Genomic DNA, 22,896 nt, shown 5'->3' on the forward strand with positions numbered 1-22,896 from the left:
TGTTTTATATTTTCTGTAAAAAATTCCAATAAAAATTATATTTAAAAAAAAAAAGAAGTGAAATTGCAATTCTTCCCCATCAGTTCCATAGTTGGCGGGAGGGGTTGTGATGAATGTAGGCAATTTCTATATCGATTTCCTTATTTCTGCTTTCTTTTATTCTTGCCCCAACATTTTTGATCCGTGGCCATGTGTCTTTGAGGCAACCTGTTTCGTTAATTCACCAGAAGGAAGCAGAGACCTGTGCTAAATTCAAGGAGAGGCAATCCGGAAGGCTGTGCTGTTTTAGACAGGTGATTGCAGACTGGCCAATGTCAGTGATAACTCAGTTTGATTGATTTGGCTGTGCTCTGCCCGGTAACAGGTGGTGGTTAGATATTATCCCACTGAAATATTGTCAGAGTCACGAGGTTCCATTTTGGTTTCACTTTCGATTCCACAGCCTGGATGAAGGGATCTAACTAACTCTCTCCAAAAACATCCAACCAATTCTCCATTAGGCTACTATTAAGGCTGACATTCTCTCCAGCAAGTTTGGGTCTCATTCCCTTGAGACCGAAGTCCTGAGGTCAAACCACGAGCTGAAAGCAAGGTTTGATGTGAAATAAGTGCGTCTATGGAAAGATATAGGCCTGAAGGTGAACCTCGAGCTGAAGGCCCAGTGCAATAAGAAATAAACCTTCTCTCCAGAGAAGGTGCTGCCTGTAAGTACTGTATTTTCTAACCTGCCGTGACCCTGAATGAATGACTCTGCAAGGAAGACCATTACCAGCTGTAAACCAGGGATTATGATCAACCAGCGTGCTGTGAGGAAAGCGTGCTTAAAGAACCACCGTTTGAAACATAGACTCTTATCTTTTGACCTTCATCGTTATTATTTTTACTTTTCCACTCCTGTGTTTGCTCGTCTTGTGTGAGTGGAGGCTGGGACAGCTAAATGGGTTAGTTAGGTATTAGCTTATTGTTACCCAGTTGTATTTACTGGATATTTCATGATGGTTCTTGTTAGAAATAAACAATAATCATGTTTAAACTTACAAACCTGTTGACTGTAAATATTGGGCAGCCAAGGGCCAAAGACATTGTGTATTTTTACAAGATTTATTGGCTAGTTCACTTAATCTGGGACGCGTGTGGCTGGAATTGACTGCATACTTGTCCAGGGTGTTGCACCACTGTTGCAGTAGCGTTATTAAAAGAACCCCTAAAGCAGACTGATTAAGGGGTTAACAGCTGGGCAGGCTGTGCTGTCACTCATGGGAGCTGCTGGGTCTGTTTTTCAGTTTCATTTCAGCCCTGCCCAGTATCAGTTTTTAGTTTCATTCTGGAGCTCTGCTCTGGGTTCTGAGAAAAGGGAGTTGTGTTTCTCAGATTGACATCTGAAATCGGCTTTCCAAAGTCTTTGTGAATAACTCTGTAAGCCACCAAGTGTTAACTTCATTGAAAAGCGATATTTGACCTGTTTGTGGACTTTGCTTAATTGAAATTTTAGAAGTAGATGGGAAAGTAAGCTCAAAGATCTTTCTTTAATTTTGTTCCAAGAACTGTTTAACTGTTAATTGAAAAGCTGTTTTTTTACCTTGGATGTCAGTGGGGTTAAATCCCGTGTTAATACCAAAAAAAAATCATTATATGTCAGTGGAATCACTGCTAGGGGTGAAGTATGCTTTTCTCACAATTTACAAATGGAAAAATTGTTGGTGTCTTGCCCAGTTTCCTGATATAAATTGGGGTCTGGTCCGGTACCATAACAGGAATGGCCAGTGGATTTCCCACCAAGCAGAAGCAACAAAAGCAATGGCACTTGTTATAAATAATTAGTTTATGGCTCTCAGCAATATTTAGAGGTAATTTTTAGCTCTGGGAAGATCAAGCTTTATGAGAAGTGCAACTAAAGCAGCTTGAGGACCATTACTCTTAAAAGGTTGCAACCATGTTGACTAACGGAGAAAGACAAGATCATAAAACAGCAGGAGACCTTACTTAGCTGGAGAATTGGAGGCTGAGTGTTTACACTGCTTATAAAGAAATGCAGCCCAGAGAATGGTTTTGCTTTGGGAATTAAAGCTACAATTCATTTTAAAGCATTCTTAAGTCCTGGAAGACAACATTGCCATGGAGATTGGGCTGTTGCACCACTGTTGCAGTAGTGTTATTAAAAGAACCCATGGTTTCAATTTATCTTTGTGTTTTCTGAGGGAGTGACTGTTCTGCAGTAATGAACAAGGCCATGCTGTTATTAGTAGGCTCCAAGCAGTAAACATGCTGGCTCTGTGTAGTTAGCCTTCAGAAAGTCCAGGAGCCATTTGATAGCTCTTTGTGCAGTTACAGCTCAGGAGAGGTTGCAGGAGCTGAGAAGATGGCTAACAGTCATTGGCTAAGAAAAAGCCGCGAGAGCCATTTGAAGTTTGGAGTAGCTGGGGAGATTGGAGCTTGGTGAAGCAAAGGGTAATGCAGGCCCAGCCCAGCGAACTAAAGAGTTGAAATTGTGCAGTTAAGAGACTGGGGTGCAGGCTTGGTAATCCAAGAGAACAAAGTCTCGGGTGATGAGACGGCAACCCTGGGAGGCGGGCAGTCATTGAGGTAGTCAAGTTGGAGTGGAAGCTGTGAGGAACTTGAAGTGTGAACGGTCTGGCGGTCCCTCATGAGGGAGAGTTTCAATGAGATTGGCTGACTCAGTGTTTACTAACATCTGGGTGGTTGCTGAGAAATCTGTGGAATCTATCATGGTCACATTTGCTATTCACGTTAGTGTCATGTTTTTGTCCACAGCTTGCCTGTTAATTCAAGTGTACCTCAAATTAACCCCGAATGCTAGAATGCAAGTTGAAATATTTAATATTGTAAATTGTTTCATCTTTTTGACCTAGTAAAGTTGATTTTTGTTTGTTCAAAACTAATGGAATCTTGTGTCTTTATTCTGAGCAAGTGCCTTAAATCTCAAACTTTGTCTACTTTAAACAAAACTTTATTGGTCCCTAATCGGATCGGTCCCAAAAACACGGCACTCTGGTCTAGGATCATAACACAGCTAAAACAAAGTATTTATGGCTACAGAATCTCCTCCATGAAAATATTGAATTTCTTCAAAAATGTTATTAAAATAAAAAAAGTGATGTCTGCCCAAAATGGTGGAGGATTCATGTAAATTGAAGCTCTGTTCCTTGGGAGATACAAATTACCAGTTTAGGATGAATATCTGGATAGAAACTAACCAGCTGAAAGAGAAATAACTCATTCAAATATGAAGACATTTACAATGCATCTATAAATAACTGCACCATAACATGAAACGCCGCACATGGGGATTACCATAGAGCTGTAAAACAGGAGAAGGAGGCCACTTGGCTCATCGGCTCTGCTCCACCATTCAACGAAATTATGACTGATCTGATGTGACAATCCTCAACCTTGCCATATCTCAATAACCCTGGATTCCCTTACTGATTACAAATCTGTCTACCTCAGCCATGAACATAGTTAACCACCCAACCTCTGCAGCTCTCTGCGGTAAAGAATTCCACAGATTCACTTCCCTCAGAGAAGAAATTCCTCCTCATCTCTGCTTAAATGGGTGACCCCCTTCCTCTGAAATTATGCCCTCTGGTCCTAGACTCTCCCACAAGAGGAAACACCGTCTCAGTATCTACCCTGTCAAGCCCCCTGAGAATTCTATATGTCTCAATAAAGTCACCTCTCATTCTTCTAAACTCCAATGAGTACGGGCCCAACCTACTCCGTGCCCAGGATCAAACAATTGAACCTTCTCTGGATGGCTCCACGCTAGTATATTCTTTCCTTAGGTAAGGGGACCACACAGTATTCCAAGAATTAAAACAAGATTAGCATTGTACAACATTGGGATCTATAAACATAATAGGTCTCGTGCTCCTTGACTTCAGTTCTGCATGTCTGTGAGCTATTTCAGAAAGGAGAGGGGAACAAAAAGCTTGATGATGTTTTTCATGAAGAATAGCTGAAGCCCATTTATTTGATCCTTTTCACGTGATGATTTTTCTTTTCCCCAGTAAGCAAACTAAAAGGGAGGGGGGAGAAACAGAAACACTTGGCTATCATTGTATTTTTAAATAAGGTTATGATAGTTCATTAACTCCAATTACCCTTCAATAATAGACTCACTGTGTTTCAATTTAGAGAGTCTTCTATGTTCATAAATTCTCACAGCTCACAGAAACCATAACATCACAACAGCCTTATTGAACACAAATCTGGCACAATCCTCACTTCCTAGCAGAACTGAGCCAAACAAAGGTCAGCAGACCACACTCCTCCTCTTCCGCTTCCCCCCCCACACCGTCCAGACTGAATATCAAATCAGTTTGGGATCACCTGCAACTGTTTCTTGTAAAACTCTATTATTCTGTCCATTCATTTCCTGACAGTACTGTGAACCAAGCAGTTGCAGCCTTTTTTTTAATCCCTCGAATATCCATTTTCTCCCCTTCCTGTGGCGATAACAGAGTCATCCTTGAATACTTCATGGACATCAGCAGCAACCTTGTGCTATATGACGTATGTCAGTGGAACTGACTGATGCAATTTGCAGAAATATCCTTTCATGCTTCCAGAGTTCTACAACACTCAAATAATTTTTTTACTGAAACCATGAAATCAGTATCAGTCAGTCCCACTGAGACATCATGTTCTATATTACTCTTGGCGTCCCCTTAAAGCCAATTTGAAAATCTTATCTCATTTCAGTCACAAGAGTCATGATGTTTTACAGCACAGAGGGATTCTTGGGCCCATCGTATCTGTGCCCGCCATCAAGCACCTATCTATTCTAATCCCAATTCTCAGCACTTGTCTGCAGCCTTGTATACTGCGGCATTTCAAGTGCTCATCTAAATGCTTCTTGAATGTCGAGTGTTCCCGTCTCTACCAAAATTTCAGGCAGCGAGTTCCAGATTCCCACTGCCATCTAGGTGAAAACATTTTTCCTCAAATCCCCTCACCTTAAATCTATGCCCCGAGTTATTGATCCCTATATTAAAGGGAAAATTTGCTGCCCCCCTATCTACCCCCCTCAATTTTGTACCCCTCAATCAGGTTCGCCCTCAGCCTTCTCTGCCCCAAGGAAATCAACCCCAGTCTAACCAGCCCCTCTTCATAGCAGAAATGCTCCAGTCCAGGCAACATCCTGGTGAATCACCTCTGCATACTCTCTAATGCAATCACGTCCTTCCTATAGGGTGATGACCAGAACTGCACACAGTACTCTCGCTGTGACCTAATGAATGCTTTCTACAGCTCCATCATAACCTCCCTGCGCTTTGCTATTCTATGCCTTGGTTAATAAAGGCACATATCACATATGCCTTCTTAACCACCTTATCTACCTGTCCTGCTGCCCTCAAGAGATCTATATCCCAAGGTCCTTCAGGTATTCTGTACTTCATAGCATCCGACCATTCATTGTGTATTCCCTTGCCTTTTTTTAGTCCTCCCAAAGTGCACCACATCACACATTGCACTGTTAAATTCTATTTGCCACTATCCGGCCCATCAGACCAGACCGTCTATGCCGTCCAGTAACCCAAGGCTTTCTTCCTCACTATTTACCACACCACCATCAAGACCATTAACGTGCACTAAAAGCAGCAAGCAACCCAACACCGATCCCTGCGGTACACCACTGGATACAGGCTTCCAGTCACAAAAATAACCTTCAACCATTACCTTCAGCCTCCTGTCACTAAGCTAATTTTCGTCCCTTGTTTCTCCCCAGTTCTGCAATCTGCTGCAACTTTGATTGCGTTAGGCTAAATGTGAATTTCACCCTCCCTTTGACCAATCATCAATCGTGCAGCCTTATCCATGCTCTCTGGAACTTCCTTCTTAAATCACTTCACTTTAATTTAATAGAAGGCTGAACAAAAGCAGAGGCAGAATGGAAATCTAACTTGTGCAAACCTCCATAGTGAATGTGGACAGTAAAAGAGGACATCACCGGAGCAATAGGTCAGAAGGTGAAATAAAATTGAGGGAGAAATAGGGAATAGGGCCAGTATGGCTGAGGAAGAGCAGACAGGGAGATGTTGCTTAAAACAGCGGGACTGGTGGCCTTAAGTACAAATGTTTTAATGCAAGAAGTATAACAGGTAAGGCAGATGAATTTAGAGCTTAGATTAATACTTGGGACTATGATGTTGTTGCCATTACAGAGACCTGGTTGAGGGAAGGACAGGATTGGCAGCTAAACATTCCAGGATTTAGATGTTTCAGGCGGGATAGAGGGGTATGTAAAAAGGGTGGAGGATTTGCGCTACTGGTTAGGGAGAATATCACAGCTGTACTGCGGGAGGACACCTCAGAGGGCAGCGAGGCTATGTGGGTAGACATCAGGAATAAGAAGGGTGCAGTCACAATGTTGGGGGTTTACTACAGCCACCCAACAGCCAGCGGGAGATAGAGGAGCAGATAGGGAGACAGATTTTGGAAATGAATAATAACAACAGGGTTGTTGTGATGGGAGACTTCAACTTCCCCAATATTGACTGGGACTCACTTAGTGCTAGGGGCTTGGATGGGGCAGAGTTTGTAAGGAGCATCCAGGAGGGCTTCTTAAAACAATATGTAGATAGTCCAACTAGGGAAAGGGCTATACTGGTCCTGGTATTGGGGAATGACCCCGGCCAGGTGGTAGAAGTTTCAGTAGGGGAGCATTTCGGGAACAGTGATCACAATTCAGTAAGTGTTAAAGTGCTGGTGGACAACGATAAGAGTGGACCTAGGGTGAATGTGCTAAATAAGGCTAATGATAACAATATTAGGCGGGAACTGAAGAACCTAGATTGGGGATGGATGTTTAAGGGTAAATCAACATCGGACATGTGGGAGGCTTTCAAATGTCAGTTGAAAGGAATTCAGGACTGGCATATTCCTGTGCGGAAGAAGGATAAATACGGCAAATTTAGGGAACCTTGGATAATGAGAGATATTGTAGGCCTTGTCAAAAAGAAAAAGGAGGCATTTGTCAGTGCAAGAAGGCTGCAAACAGACGAGGCCTGTGTGGAATAGAAGGAAAGTAGGAAGGAACTTAAGCAAGGAGTCAGGAGGGCAGAAAGGGGACGCGAAAAGTCATTGGCAAATAGGGTGAAGGAAAACCCCAAGGCTTTTTACACATACATAAAAAACAAGAGGGTAGCCAGGGAAAGGGTGGGCCCACTGAAGGACAGGCGAGGGAATCTATGTGTGGAGCCAGAGGAAATGGGCGAGGTATTAAATGAATACTTTGCATCAGTATTCACCAAAGAGAAGGAATTGGTGGATGTTGAGTCTGGAGAAAGGTGTGTATATAGCCTGGGTCACATTGAGTCCAAAAAGACGAGGTGTTGGGCGTCTTGAAAAATATTACGGTTGGTAAGTCCCCAGGGCCTGATGGGATCTACCCTAGAATACTGAAGGAGGCTAGAAAGGAAATTACTGAGGCCTTGAGAGAAATCTTTGGATCATCACTGTCTTCAGGTGATGTCCCAGAGGATTGGAGAATAGCCAATGTTGTTCCTTTGTTTAAGAAGAGGAGCAAGGATAATCCAGGAAACTACAGGCCGGTGAGCCTACGTCAACGGTAGGGAAATTACTGGAGAGAGTTCTTCGAGACAGGATCTACTCCCATTTGGAAGCAAATGGACGTATTAGCAATAGGCAGCACGGTTTTGTGAAGGGGAGGTCATGTCTCACTAACTTGACAGTTTTTCAAGGAGATCACAAAGATGATTGATGCAGGTAGGGCAGTGGATGTTGTCTATATGGACTTCAGTAAGGCCTTTGACAAGGTCCCTCATGGTAGACTGGTACAAAAGGTGAAGTCACGCGGGATCAGGGGCGAGTGGCAAGATGGATACAGAACTGGCTAGGTCATAGAAAGCAGAGTGTAGCAATGGAAGGATCCTTTTATGATTGGAGGGCTGTAACGAGTGATGTTCCGCAGGGATCAGTGCTGGGACCTTTGCTGTTCGTAGTACACATAAATTTGGAGGAAAATGTAACTGGTCTGATTAATAAGTTTGCAGACGACAAAGGTTGGTGGAATTGCGGATAGCGATGAGGACTGTCAGAAGATACAGCAGGATTTAAATAGTTTGGAGACTTGGGCGACAGGTGGACGTCGACAAAATTATGAGGGGCATAGACAGAGTGGATAGTCAGAGGCTTTTTCCCAGGGTAGAGGGGTCAATTACTAGGGGCCATAGGTTTAAGGTGCGAGAGGCAAGGTTTAGAGGAGATGTGCGAGGCAAGTTTTTTTTTTTTTACACAGAGGGTAATGGGTGCCTGGAACTCGCTGCCGGAGGAGGTGGTAGAAGCAGGGATGATAGTGACGTTTAAGGGACATTTTGACAAATACATGAATCGAATGGGAATAGAGGGATATGGACCCTGGAAATGCAAAAGATTTTAGTTTAGGCGGGCAGCATGATCGGCACAGGCTTGGAGGGCCGAAGGGCCTGTTCCTGTGCTGTACTTTTCTGTGTTCTTTTTTTTTTAAATTTAAATATTTTTATTCTCCTTTTTCATCCTTTTTCACAATTTTTCTCCTGAATTTACACCCAACATCAATAACCAACAACAAATATCTCAAACCCCATAACAGTAACAACGATCCCATCCTCCCACCATGCCCAGACATCAGCCCCCATGTTAACATCAACAAATGACAAAGAAAAAAAAGGAATCAGAGATTACCCATAGCCATCTTCAACATACACAGCCCCCCTCCCCCAAACTAATGTTCAATGTTATCCATAATAAATATGACTTGTAGATGTCATATTTATAGGGTGACTTGTAGAACCCCTCCGAGCTTCCCCTCAGTTCAAACTTAACCTTCTCAAGGGTCAAGTATTCCAACAGGTCCCCTCGCCACGCCAGGGCACAGGGTGGAGAGGCCGCTCTCCATCAGCAGGATCCGCCTTCGGGCGATCAACGAGGCGAAGGCTATGATATCTGCCTCCGCACCCGTTTCCAACCCTGGCTGATCCGACACCCCGAATATGGCCTCCCGGGGACCCGGGTCCAGCTTCACATGCACCACCATGGAAATTACCCTAAACACCTCCTTCCAGTGCTCCCCAAGCTTTGGACAGGACCAGAACATATGAACGTCATTAGCGCCCCCCCCCCCCCCGGCAACGTTCACACACATCTTCTACCCTTTCAAAGAATCGGCTCTTCCTTGCCCTCATGAGGTGCGCCCTGTACACCACCTTCAGCTGTATCAGCCCCAACCTCGCACACGAGGTGGATGCATTCACTCTCCGGGACACCACACACCAGACCCCCTCCTCTATAACCTCTCCCAATCCTTCCTCCCACTTTGCTTTGATCACCTCCAGTGGTGCCTTATCCTTTTCCAACATAGCTCCGTATACTGCTGACACTGTCCCCTTCTCCAGTCCACTTGCCACCAGCACCTCCTCCAACAACGTGGAGGCCGGTTCCTCCGGGAAGCTCTGAATCTCCTTCCTGGCAAAGTCCCGAACCTGCATATACCTAACCACTTCTCCCTGCTCCGGCCCATACTTCGCTTCCAGCCCCCTCAATCCTGCAAATCGACCCCGAAGAAACAAATCTTTTAGAGTCTTAATTCCCTTCTCTTCCCATTTCTGAAAGCTTCCGTCCCACCTCCCTGGCTCAAATCTGTGGTTCTCCCGGATCGGCATTTCCCTCGACCCTGCCCCCAACCTGAAGTGTTGGCGAAACTGCCTCCAGATTTTCAATGAAGCTATTACTACCGGACTCCCTGAGTATTTCCCCGGAGCTATCGGGAGCAGCACTGTTGCTAATGCCTTCAGTCCCGACCCCCTGCACGAACTCTCCTCCATTCTGACCCACTGGGAATCAACCCCTCTGACCCAGGTCTGCACTGTAGCCACCTGGGTTGGCCACTTCCCGACTTTAAAATGGAGATTCGCTAAGAATGCAGGGAAATTCAGCCAAGGACAGAGAAACAAGCAGGTGCAAAGTTTCCTGTATATTAGGACTTGCCGAACCCAGACAGACTCAAAACCAAAAACCATCTGCATAGTAATGAGCGATCCCCAGGAACAATTGGTAACATTAAGAGTAATCAAGACCAAACCAGACTCCTCGGCGCCAGCGTGAGCCAAGACAAAGGAAGGCCAACGGACACTTAGGAACCGTCCAGCGATCAGGGAACAGCTCCAGTATTGGAGAAATCGATCCAAGTGATCAGAACTCAGTCCAATCACTTGGAACCAGGTACGGGGTCCGCCCAAAAGGGCACGAAGCCCCTGGGGACTATAAAGTGGAGTCCCCAAGTTCAATTTGTTCTTCTTAGCAGCTCTCAAAGAACTCTTGACCGTGACTCTCAACTCGGAGAGGCTTGCCTAGCAGCTGCACCAACCAAGTAAGTGTCCAGTCAACGCACACTACGAGATAGGCGCTTCTAACCATTAGTCCATACCAGCTGGAAGCCTGTAGACTCAGGATCGAACGAGAGGCCAATTGTTCCCCTGACCTAGTGGGTCCCTTTTCCAAAGCTAAGTATTGGCCTATTAGTGTTAGAAATAGTCTAGTGAGTAGTATTTTATGCATGAGTAGCGATTGACTGTATATATAATAAATGTGATTTGATTTGAACTTTACTAACTGGTGTATTGAGTTATTGATCAGCACTTGAACTTGAACCTCGTGGTGGTATCAGAAAGATACCTGGCGACTCTAGAGCAAGGTGATTAAACAGAGCAAATTAAGTGTAAAGCACATTTAGCAACAGCACCGTCTCCACATTCGCCGCCCAGTAGTAGTACATCAGGTTCGGGAGACCTAAACCTCCTGCCTGCCTTCCCCTCTGTAGCAGCACCTTCCTCACTTTGGCCACCTTCCCTCCCCATATAAACGAGGTAATCCTCCCTTCAATCTCCCTGAAAAAATACTTTGGCAGGAAAATCGGTAGGCATTGAAAAATAAACAGAAATCACGGCAACACATTCATTTTAACCGCCTGCACCCGACCCACCAGTGACAGAGGGAGACCACCCCACCTCGCCAGGTCGGCTTTTACTCTCCCTACCAAACTAGTGATGTTGTATCTGCAAAGCCTTCCCACTCCCGGGCAACCTGCACCGCCAAATACCTAAAGTGAGTTTTTCTTTGCTCTTTATCACAAATGAGTAACTCAACAGCTTGAATTGAGGGACAATCATCTTCTTGCAGTCCCCTTGCCTAACCCAAAGACTTAATTCTAGAATGGTATTAAGTGTTCATTTTTTTTAACACTTTCTGAAACAGACTAAACCAGTAGCAAAATATACTGACTGTCCAGCAAGAATCAATCCATAGAAAGTAACTATCTAAATATCAGATGCAGTTGCAATTCAACTTCTTATTCAGAGCAAATAGATCACTTTCTTGCCAGGTACAATAGCAGTTTTTCAGAAGTTAATTTTTGGAATATAATTTCCACTGAATAAATAAATGCACACAACCATATGCAACAGTGAATGAAGGCGCCTCAGGAGAAAAAACAAATAGAAAGGTGATGCATAAAATTTGACTGATCAGAGAGGTTTTGAATAAACTGCAGAAGTTGAAGTCATGGTGAGATAGAAATCATAGAATCCCTCCAGCTCAGAATCCATAGAATCCCTACAGTTCAAAGGGAGGCTATTCAGCCCATCGAAATGACTATACCTTGGTGGAAGCAGAGGTACTAACATTAGCAAAAAGTACAAGTCGCTCTGATAATGGGAAGTGTAACAAGACGCAGGAAATTATTTTTCGCTGAAACTGGAGACAATGAAATCACTTTAAGAGGGAAATAAGATGGTCCTTAGGACTGTTACAAGTCTTTGTGAAACAATAATGGTGCATTTGAAGAGTAGAAGTGAATCTCTAAAGATAACTGTTGTCATTTTGCGTGCTTTTCAAATGTAAAAGCTAAAATCCACTGCAGGAAGAAATTAAGTGAATTCTGCCAGGAGCACAAAGACAAATCTTTTTGAAGATGAAATGAGACAATTCATTAATTTGATCAATAATAATGAGCTCCATGTTTTGAGGTCACCAGTTTATTTGTACAGACTTCTACATGGTTTTCAGGCAACCTTTCCAAATGTGGAAACCATTCTGAAAATATTTTTAACAATACCTGACATAGATGTACACGGTGAACTTACTTTTTCTGTATTGAAGAGTGAAAAATTATCTGCAAAGTAAGCGGAGTCAGAAAGATTTGACAAGTTTAGCAATACTGACGATTGATAGTGTCTTTACAAGATTTTACCTACGATGGTGCAATTGACGATTGTGAAAAGTATAGGAAAAAAAGCTATCTAGTTTTCCATGCCAACAAGAGATGAAGCAAGAATATTTTTAAGCTCTGTCCATCTTCCATGTTCTCTTGATTAAATTGTTTTTCAAAAGGGACCAGTGCTGGTCTGATAATGGATGTAACTGGTTATACGTTTCTAACCTTCAGCAAGTCTCTTCATAAAAAAGAACAGAATCCTGCAGACGCAGAGCCACTGACATTGGGCTTGGACTCACTGGACACTCCACTCTCAAAATAGCAATAATGTCTTTGATTTTGTGAGGAAGGAAGTAAGTGCATTTTAAAAATTGAATGAGACTCTGAAATATACTGATTGGTAGCATGTGCGTCATGTTGATTGGAATATTTGCTCCTGTACTAGATTGCCTCATTCTGCCCTACACTAGCCTGCGCTGCAGTCATGTCATCGGCTGATTTTTCTATGTTATTGCTCTTCAGCAAGTTCCAATTTGATCGCCTCAAGACACACATCGCAATATTGACCATCCTTTACAGTCATTCTGGCAAGAGGCAAGCTTGGCTTTCAATTCAGCAATTATCAATACAGGTGGGTTTTTACAAGTCGGAAAGCATTAAAGGCTTGCACCTTTGCATTCAGAGGAAAGAGGGTGGGTGGGTGTGCCGTCATGGGGGGGGATCACTGAGGGGGCCCATAAATTAAGACGAGCACGAGACCCCACAAAATGGCAAGTCTGCCGCTGTTTTAGGTCACACAAGGCACGAATATTGTACCTGCATCATTGTGTGAAGAATAAGATTGTAGCAGTAAAACATTTTGAGAACAGTTACATTATTTTCTGTGCCAACACTTTGGTCATTGTGCACTGATCGTTGTGCACTGATCCCTGTTCTGCTATTAATATATTTTGCTATATGACCATTATGTCATTATTAGCACCTTCCTTAATCTTTAACACTATCATTTCCATTTCCTTTGTCTTGTGACCAGGTCAATCTTCTTCAAATCTATCCTGAGCTCCCACCTATCCCGGACCACCTTCTTTGCTCCACTCCTTCTCCTACAGAATAAAGTCATCATGTTTTATACCTCCCTCCAAAGGTACTGACAGACCTGCTGGGTTTTTCCAGCATTTTCTTTTCTTATTACCACAGTCAGTCATTATCTTGCTCTATAAACAACTTAAATCCAGATAGCCAATAATATCTGCTGAAGTCAGGCTTTTAAAAGCCTCGGTTACGGCATATATTTGTTGCAGTGATATTAAAGAACCGAGATTAAGGTATCTGGACTGTGCCTGCTAAAGCTGTAATCAAGAAGCAGTAAAAGCTGAGATCACAATTTATTCTAACCATTTACTTGTTTACCTATAGAGGGTTAATGGAATTGTATTTTGATTGCTAGAGATTACCAGAGAGCAGATAATTTATGGGGGGCTGGTGTTCAGTCCTAGCTAAGCAGGTTCTGGAACTTAGTGGTATAGATGATGTAATTCACCGGAGGAGCCAGATCTGTCTGTAGTTTTGCAGTTTGCCATAGGATTTGAGTATGAAAAGGCAGAAGGATTTTAAGTTGAACAGCAGTTTTGCCAAATGCTGCTAGGTTGAGCAGAAGTGTATAAATCTGCTCTTGAAAAGGACCTCTTTGCAAAGGACAACACAATTAAGTAATGTGTTTGTTAACTTTACTCATAAGTGGCATTTGAACTATATTGGATTGCTTAATTTGAGTTAGGCACAGGTATAGACAGTAGGTTTAAGTTTTTCCTTGTGTTTAATAACTGTTTAACTGATAAACTGGGTTTCTTGCCCGGTATTCTAAAAAATGTTTGGGTCTGGTCCGGTATCCTCAGAGTCACTCTGTATCTTTATGCCTCATGAACATTACTGGTAGGTTTCAGTTTAAATATAAACAACTTAAATTAACATGAACCATTAAGTTTCAGGAGCCATTATGAGTCAAGACTAATTAAAGATTTGCACAAAGAATGACAATAAAGAGATCAATGCAGATTGAAAAGATCAAATTCCTTTGTTAATGGACAGGACAAACTGGGTTTTGGAAGAATTCCATCAGGCATCTTATTCGTCCCAAAACTACAAGCACATTATGAGCCCCATAAATTAGAGACTTGCTCAGTATTGCCTGTACAGCAGCTGGCTAGAAGATTACATTCCTCAGTGTACAATTCAGAGAATCCAATCCTGGCTGCATAATGCATTGCAATCAGCAAGCATTCTTTTACAAATTGCATAAGAAAAATACGCACATTAGTTAGCACTTTCGATGCCTTTCATTTTTGAACTAAAACTGTTCATTCCAATGGCAGCCCTTGCAGACTATGCAATCACTCCCCCTTGCTGCAAGTGACGTTTGTAAGGCACTGTTGCTATTGGCACAGTCAAGCTCTTTCTCGGCCTTTCCAGTGATCTTGTCATTACTCTAAATGACCAGTAGGACCAGTTTTGAAACAAACCTAATTTATCTTCCCCGATTGAAACTATTATACATCATTTCAGTTTCGATAACCACTGCATTCCATTAGTACATTCAGATCAGAAAAATGCCAGCTATTTTGATTATTCATGACCTAAACTCGGCAATTTTAGAGGAAAAGGTCAGAACAACTATCACGGTGGTTCGCACGGGTTGCTTCACAGCTCCAGGGTCCCAGGTTTGATTCCCGGCTTGGGTCACTGTCTGTGTGGAGTCTGCACGTTCACCCTGTGTCAACGTAGGTTTCCTCCGGATGCTCCGGTTTCCTCCCACAAATCCCGAAAGATGTGCTATTAGGTAATTTGGACATTCTGAATTCTCCCTCCGTGTACCCGAACAGGCGCCAGAATGTGGCAACTAGGGGCTTTTCACAGTAACTTCATGCCAGTGTTAATGTAAGCCTACTTGTGACAATAAAGATTATTATTTTGGACTGTTGAAGAACCTTCTACTTTTCACTTGTGTATGTCTTCACTTCTCAAGTCAGCCATTCACCTTGGCAGCCAATTCATACGTTGACGTATCGTGGTACAGGCAAAATTATCAGCATCTCAAAAGAGACAACACAGTGAACGGCACAAAGCATTTTTATACAATACACGGATTACATGCCACCTCCCCATTCCACCCCCTCCATGCCAAAAGTCCTTCAAGCTAAAATTATGTCCTGCTGTCATACATAACCTACAATTACAGGTACAAAATTGCTTTTCATTCTGAAAAGCGTTCACATAGCAATTTCCAGTACAGATAATAGCTTAATCTTCGGTGTTGACATGGATTAGCTCTTGTATGGAACAAACAACAGGATGTTATTAGCCCCTTGACAACACTTTCACAGATTGAAGAGTTTATGAAAGTGGTTAATTTCTGGTCCGGTCTTTTGTTTATCAACTGCACACACTATTTTTGTTTCACTGCTTAGAAATCAAGTTATTTTAACTCTACCCGCCTGGTTCAATATATTAACTTCCTTACCTGTTTGAACGTCAATTACCATCTGATGACCTCCTCTCATTCCAGGTCTGTTGTCGTCTCCATCACCTGGATGAAAATGTAAAATTCTTTGAACTTGTCTGAAGTAGCATCAGGATCACAGTGTCAGCATCGGAACGCAAAGCAAACTTGAACAAAACATCAGTGGGTGCAAATCAAGGCATTTTCAGCAAACAAATTTGGATCAATCAAGCAAAGGCACTCTTGCCAAAGCAGGCACCTGGAGGCAGGGTTCACTTGGCTGAAAACAGTCAATACATTGCTGCACCACTTTAAAAACAAAACTGAATATTTTTGAAACTCAATGTACTTATTATTGAATAATAATAACGGGCAGCACGGTAGCACAGTGTGTAGCACTGTTGTTTCACAGCTCCAGTGTCCCAGGTTCGATCTCCGCACTGTCTGTGCGGAGTCTGCACATTCTCCCTGTGTCTGCGTGGGTTTCCTCCGGGTTTCCTCCCACAAGTCCCGAAAGACGTGCTTGTTAGGTGAATTAGATATTCTGAATTCTCCCTGTGTACCTGAACAGGCGCCGGAATGTGGCAACTAGGGGCTTTTCACAGTAACTTCAATGCAGTGTTGATGTATGCCTACTTGTGACATAAAAGATTATAAAAGCTCCAAATGTCAAGGAGGATTTCCCCCCCCCCCCCCCCCCCCCCCCCCCCCACAAATCTACACTGTACAGCCTTTGCAAATATGGGTTTTTTAAACCTCTCATGTATGAAAATGAAAACTGAAATGAAAATCGCTTATTGTCACGAGTAGGCTTCAATGAAGTTACTGTGAAAAGCCCCTAGTCGCCACATTCCGACGCCTGTCCGGGGAGGCTGGCACGGGAATCGAACCGTGCTGCTGGCCTGCTTGGTCTGCCTTAAAAGCCAGCGATTTAGCCGAGTGAGCTAAACCAGCCCCTTAAAATACTCTCATGGATGGATTGCTGCCCAGTAATTTTAATGTCGAGGTCTAAATAAGTTTTCAGGAAGTCACCCGAGCAAACAAGGAGCAGGCGTGTTTGGTTAAGTGGTTTTAGGTTTCCTCCTTCCTGTTTGAATTTAAAACCATGAATCCATTTCAAATTACGACTGGTTCCTTTAGAGGCTAAGAACTGCTTTTCTCTTGTTTTTAAAAACTGCCTCTGCTGACCAGGAAGGCTCTTTTGCATTGCACATTTTACACTACTTTTGAAAATCTTCCATTCAAAACCAAACCACAAAATCCAAGTTGACTCAATCACTAAGTTTGCCACCCACGTGTGAGGCTCCATCTCGAAACTATTACCAAGAAGAATTCATCTGTTCATTAATTACGGAGTGAAGCACATAAGTTTTCATTTCATATAATGGTGTTTGAGAGTAGTTGTATCCGGGGGGGGGTGTTTTAAAAAACCAAAGACATGACTCCCTACATCAATGAATGCTAAAGATTTAATGGTGCTATTTAAAGGACGTCAATGTTCTTCCTGCTGCCAATGGCATAAAAAAGCTGCACTGGGCAGTCATTCTCTCACTCTGAGATCCCACTGTACAAGATAGCTTACTGCCTTTGTTTACACAGACGGTCACTGCACTTCAAAGATGCTCATCATGCCCCAATTGCTTCAAGAGATTTGTGGAAAATTTGACTAGGCATATGAATTGAAAATGCATAGTTCTAGCTTCATCCACTTAACTTGCAGACAAACATCTGCTGAACAGCCCAGTTCAAATCAAATTCGTACAATTTTTGTTAAATGCGACTTGTTCAAATTATTGAGGGGAAAACGTAATTTTTTCAAACTGAATTCATCATGCCAAAACAATTCATTAAATCCAATACATTTCTGCAGCATTCCTTACCTTTGCTGCTTTGAGGAATGATCTGAGTCCACCTGGGCTTGTATTCTTGTTGACTGATATACTGATTAAACAAACCATCTGAAATGGAAACACATTTTTGGATGTTACTCCACAGGCAGAAAACAAGTACTGCTTTCTTGGTTTCATATTTTTAACATCCTATTTGCACTCCTCTCTCCTTCATTTACACTGGCACATCAATTGCCTGGTCAAAACAGCAACATTATTTTTAAGAGAAACACGTGGGTGTCACTAAATTAATTTCACAAATGGCATATGTGGAATGCAACATTTAATTTGGGATTACAGATCACATGTCCATAAAAACACATCCTTCCCTATTGTGTAAAGCTCATTTGTCATGAGAAAAATATAAAAACCACATCAGCAACAAAAAACAAGTTAAATGGTCGAAAGCAGAAATGGCAGGAGAATTTAGGTTTAGAAATTGTTTGATAAAACACCCCAGTTTAGTAGGCCTTAGACGAGTCCAACTCGAGTAGGTGAAAAGAAAACTATGTTTATTGCGAGGCAATTATATTTACCATATACATCAGATCCCAGCTGGGTCTGCTCTGTTGGTTCCTACCTGGCCGACTTTATATAGAAGTCAATCATGAATGTCCTTGGGTTCCACGCCCCCTCAGCAGGGGAGCTCGTACTCGGGGGAGACTCGGGGGAGACTCGGGGGAGACTCGGGGGAGACTCGGGGGAGACTCGGGGGAGACTCGGGGGAGACTCGGGGGAGACGGATTGCTCCAACCTCTTGCGTCTCGTGCACGTTATAACAAACACCGACTAGGTTTAGTACGAAATGACTAAAATTGAGAACTCAAGCATCCAATTGAGGCAGCTGACTTATTTAGTCAGTTAGCAGAAACACTTTCAATTTTAAAAAGCAGCTTTTAAAAATACAAGTTTTGGGTGAAACCTGGACTCTAAGGCTTCCCGATCTTAATGCATCAAAACTGAAACTTGCAAACTGTCATGGCAACTCTATAGGTTAGCAGCAAAAAGAACACATTTTGCCTCTAAGAGAAGTAAATATGAGGCTGATCTTCAACAGCAAATGTTTCCCATCCCTATGCCTAGCCCTAACCTATCATCAATTGTAAAACCTGCTTTTGTTAGCTCTTCCAAATTCTGGTTCAAGGGAGAGGCATATTGATATTCCCAGTGGACCAGTAATCCAGAGCCACGGGTAAAGCTCTGCAGACCAATGTTGCATTCCACAGCAGAAAATGAAATCGGAATTCAATAAAAATCTGGAATTAAAGATCCAATGATGACCATCAAACCATTGCCGATTGTCACCCCCACAACCTAAAGATGTGCAGGCTAGGTGGATTGGCCATGCTAAATTGCCCCTTAATTGGAAAAATGAATCGGTTACTCTAAAAAAAATTTTTTTTTTTTTTTTTTTTTTTAAATCATCACTCAATCATCAGTGAAGTGAGGGACAGGGTGGTCAACAATGCTATCAAGTGGCACTTGTTCAGCAATTACCTGCTCACGGGCACTTAATTTGGGATTCGTCAAGGTCACTCAGCTCCTGACCTAATTAGTACCTTAGTTCAAACAAGGGCAAAAGAGTTGAACTCCAGAGACGAGGTGATTTGACCAAGTGCAGCATCAAGGAGCCTGAGCAAAACTGGAGTCAACAAGAATCATGGGGCAAAAGTCTGAGTTGGAGTCATACCTAGCAGAAAGGAAGATGGTCGTGGCTGTTGGAGGTCAGTCATCTGGATATCACTGCAAGAATTCCTCAGGGTAGTGTCCTAGGCTCAACCATCTTCAACTGCTTCATCAGTGACCTTCTTTCCATCATTAGGTCAGAAGTGGGGATGTTAGCTGATGTTTGCACAATGTTCAGCACATACCAAACACTTCAGATATTGAAGCAGTCCATGTCCAAATGCAGCAAGACCTGGACATTGACCAGAAACTTAACTGAGCTAGCCAATAAATACTGTGACTACAAGAGCAGGTCAAAGGCTAGAAATCTTGTGCTGAGTAACACATCTCCTAACTCCCCAAAGCCTGTCCACCATTACAAGGCACAAGGAGTGAGTTGGATACTCAAGTTTTGTTGGAGAACCTCGTCCAGGCAACTTCAGAAGCTTGACACCATCCAGGACCAAACAGCCCATTTTATAGACATCCCATCCAGACATTCACTCCCTGTACCTTCAATACACAGTGGCAGCAATGCACACTACCTGCAAGATGCACTGCAGACCACCTGCAAGATGCACTGCAGTAACCCATGAAGGCTCCTTCGACAGCAAACCAACAAAGCAACCACCTAGAAAGACAAGGACAACTGAAACCTGGGAATGCCACCGCCTGCAAGATCTCCTCCAAACCACTCCCAATTCTGATTTGGAAATAAATCGCTGTTCCTTCACTGGGTCAAGATATGGAACATTCTTCCTAACACGGCAGCATAGTGGTTAGCACAGTTGCTTCACAGCTCCAGGGTTGCAGGTTTGATTCCCGGCTTGGGTCGCTGTCTGTGTGGAGTCTGCTCGTTCTCCCCGTGTGTGCATGAGTTTGCTCCGGGTGCTCCGGTTTCCTCCCACAGTCCAAAGATGTGCGGGTTAGGTGGACTGGCCATGCTAAATTGCCCTTTGTGTCCAAAAAGGTTAATTGGGGTTCCTGGGTTAAGGGGATGGGGTGGAGGAAGTGTGTGCTTGAGTGGGGTGCTCTTTCCAAGGTCTGGTGCAGACTCGATGGGCTGAATGGCCTCCTTCTGCACTGTAAATTCAATTCTACGAGTCTAACAGCACTGTGGGAGTACCTAAACCACATGGACTGCAGTGATTGAAGAAGGCAGCTCACCACCAACTTTTCAGACAATTAGGGATAGGCTAACCCTAACCCTTGCCAGCGAACCCCATATCACACAAATCAATAATAAAAAAGATTTTAAAATAGGTTCTCAAAGATATACCGTTTATGTAAAATTGCCCCATTAATACTACATGAATGAAAACCAATATCAATGATTTTCAGAGTCACAATGTATTTAAACTCAGTTTAGGAGAGCCCTGCAAGCAGACAACACCATACTAGAATGGGATAACTTGGGCCACAGACCAAGGTGCAAAATAAAATTATTCATTTTGATCAAGTTAAATAACTTTGTCCATTAAGAAGCATTCCTGCAATATTTTTTAATAACTTCCATTATTCTTTGTTAAATCTTTTACAGCTATGCAACCAAATCATTCATGTCAGCGTATTAATATTTCCAAGTAAACTGGTTTTCAATCTGCACATTTTTGTTCGAAAACTTCAGCTCAACATAAAAGAGAACAGATGGAAACCTTTTCCTAATCATTATTTTTCTGAACAAATCATTTCTGTAGACAAATTGGGGTAAAAGTCAAACACTGAAGATGCATATCCATGTTAACTTTGTGTAATCCTGTTAATTTTTTTCTAAGTGTCCTGCTATCGCATAGAACATCGAACATAGAACAGTACAGCATTTTCCCTGCTACTGCTGATATGCTAACCAGTTTGTAATTTCCTATTTTCACCCATCCTCCTTTTATTAAATAGCAGGGTTACATTTACCATCTTCCAATCTGCTGGGACTGTTTCAGAATCTACAGCATTTTGGAAAACGTCACCCAATGGATCCACTATTTTCATGGCCACCTCCTTTAGTATCCTGGGGTGTAGATTATCAGGCCCTGAGGATTAATCGACTTTGAGTCCCATTAATTTCACCAGCACTTTTTTTTTTAAGAATACTAATTTCTTTCAATTTCTCCTCCTCACTAGATCTTTGGGTTCCTTAGCCCTTCTGGGAAGTTGTGCATCTTCCTCTGTGAAGATAGAATTAAAGTAGTTGTTTAATTGCTCTGCCATTTCCTCATTCTCTATACTATAAATTTGGACTGAAAGGGATCTACATTTGCAGTAATCTTATTTTTTGCAGAAGGTTTCAATTAGTCCAATTCACCGGGTTTTGATTCAGAGAAGGAAATCTGAAGGAAAGCCAATTAGACACACTTCATGTTCAAAAGTATATACAGCCATTCATTAAGCCACCCACGCTTGCCTCCTATTATACAAATAGAATTCCATGTAAAAATCTGTAACTTTGTAATGTCCATCATGCATTTTATGTGAAACAGGCAACACTGCTTTAAGCACAAACTAAGTTGTCTGTGGGCATAGATCATTCTTATCCACACTACACATCAGAATGAAGTACAAGATCTGTTATGGAAAACATTGCACTGGATTGATGGTTTTATTTGCTTTGGTTGGACGGAAAAGCATCAAGACAATGGGCACACTCACCAGTGACAGCTTTTTCAATCAGTCCTTCACAAGCATCAAAGTCACCTTTAAGAACCAGCTTGTCGTGCAGTTCAGTTAGCATTGGATGCTCCAATGCAATCTTTGTTTTCTTCTGCAGTGACTCAAAGGCCTCAGTGTAGTTGTGCTGGCGAAAGTGTTTCAGGCATAACCTAATTGCTTCTTGTTCACGGTACTACTGGAACATAAGGAAACAGTGAAAAAAACATTTTTATACTATGAAGTTTTGGTCTCCACACTTGCTCCACAATCACACGAACAGACTAAATAAAAGCAGAAGTAGGCCACTCAGCCCGTTGAGCTAGCTCTGCCATTTAATAAGATATTGGCCGATCGGCTCGTGTTGCTAATTCCACATTCCTATCAAACCCCGATAACTTTTGATACCCTTGCCAAACAAAAATCTACCCACCTCCACCTTAAAAATGACCCAGCCTCTACCGTCTTGAGGCAGAGAATTCCAAAAGTTGCACGACTGTCAGAGGAATGAAGTTCTCATCTGTCCTAAAACAGAGCTCCTAGTTCTGGACTCGCCCACAAGAGGAAGCATCTTTGCAGCATTCACCTTGTCAATACCATTAAGTATCTTTTATACTGCAAACAAAGAACTCTTCTAAACTCCAGTGGAAACAAGCTCAGTTTATCTCACCTTTCCTCATAAAACTTATTCCAGGTATCAATCTATTTTAAACCACCTCCAATGCATTTACATCCTGCTTTAAATAAGGAGGCCAAAACTGCACACAGTCCTTAAGATGCAATGTTCAACACCCATGAACATCAATTTGCTTCACTAAATTGAGAATCAGTTTGCCTTTTAGAACCCGGAGGGGGCACGTGCAGGGCAAGCAGCATCCAGCTCATGAAACATAGCACTTGATTGTCACAGTACTTAATCATACCATTATATGGCTAGATATTGGAGACGGATAAACTCAATCGTAAGTACACTG

General features: G+C 42.6%; 1 protein-coding gene across 5 annotated transcripts in view; it reads right to left on the reverse strand.

The window, feature by feature from the left end:
* The window catches only part of mkln1 (muskelin 1, intracellular mediator containing kelch motifs), a 162,830-nt gene that overhangs the window by 81,155 nt on the left and 58,779 nt on the right, over positions 1 to 22,896 (reverse strand). For 4 of the 5 annotated variants that reach the window (XM_038811817.1, XM_038811816.1, XM_038811819.1 and 1 more), the window contains 3 exons: positions 21,926 to 22,118; positions 17,609 to 17,686; positions 15,750 to 15,815 (listed from right to left, as the gene is read on the reverse strand). In XM_038811817.1, coding sequence (XP_038667745.1) covers positions 15,750 to 15,815; positions 17,609 to 17,686; positions 21,926 to 22,118 — 337 coding nt within the window. Of the gene's footprint in view, positions 1 to 15,749; positions 15,816 to 17,608; positions 17,687 to 21,925; positions 22,122 to 22,896 lie in introns of all 5 variants that reach the window. The other variant, XM_038811821.1, reaches the window with a different exon arrangement.

The sequence above is a fragment of the Scyliorhinus canicula genome, chromosome 11, assembly GCF_902713615.1.
Source record: "Scyliorhinus canicula chromosome 11, sScyCan1.1, whole genome shotgun sequence".
In the NCBI taxonomy this organism is placed as follows: Eukaryota; Metazoa; Chordata; class Chondrichthyes; order Carcharhiniformes; family Scyliorhinidae; genus Scyliorhinus; species Scyliorhinus canicula.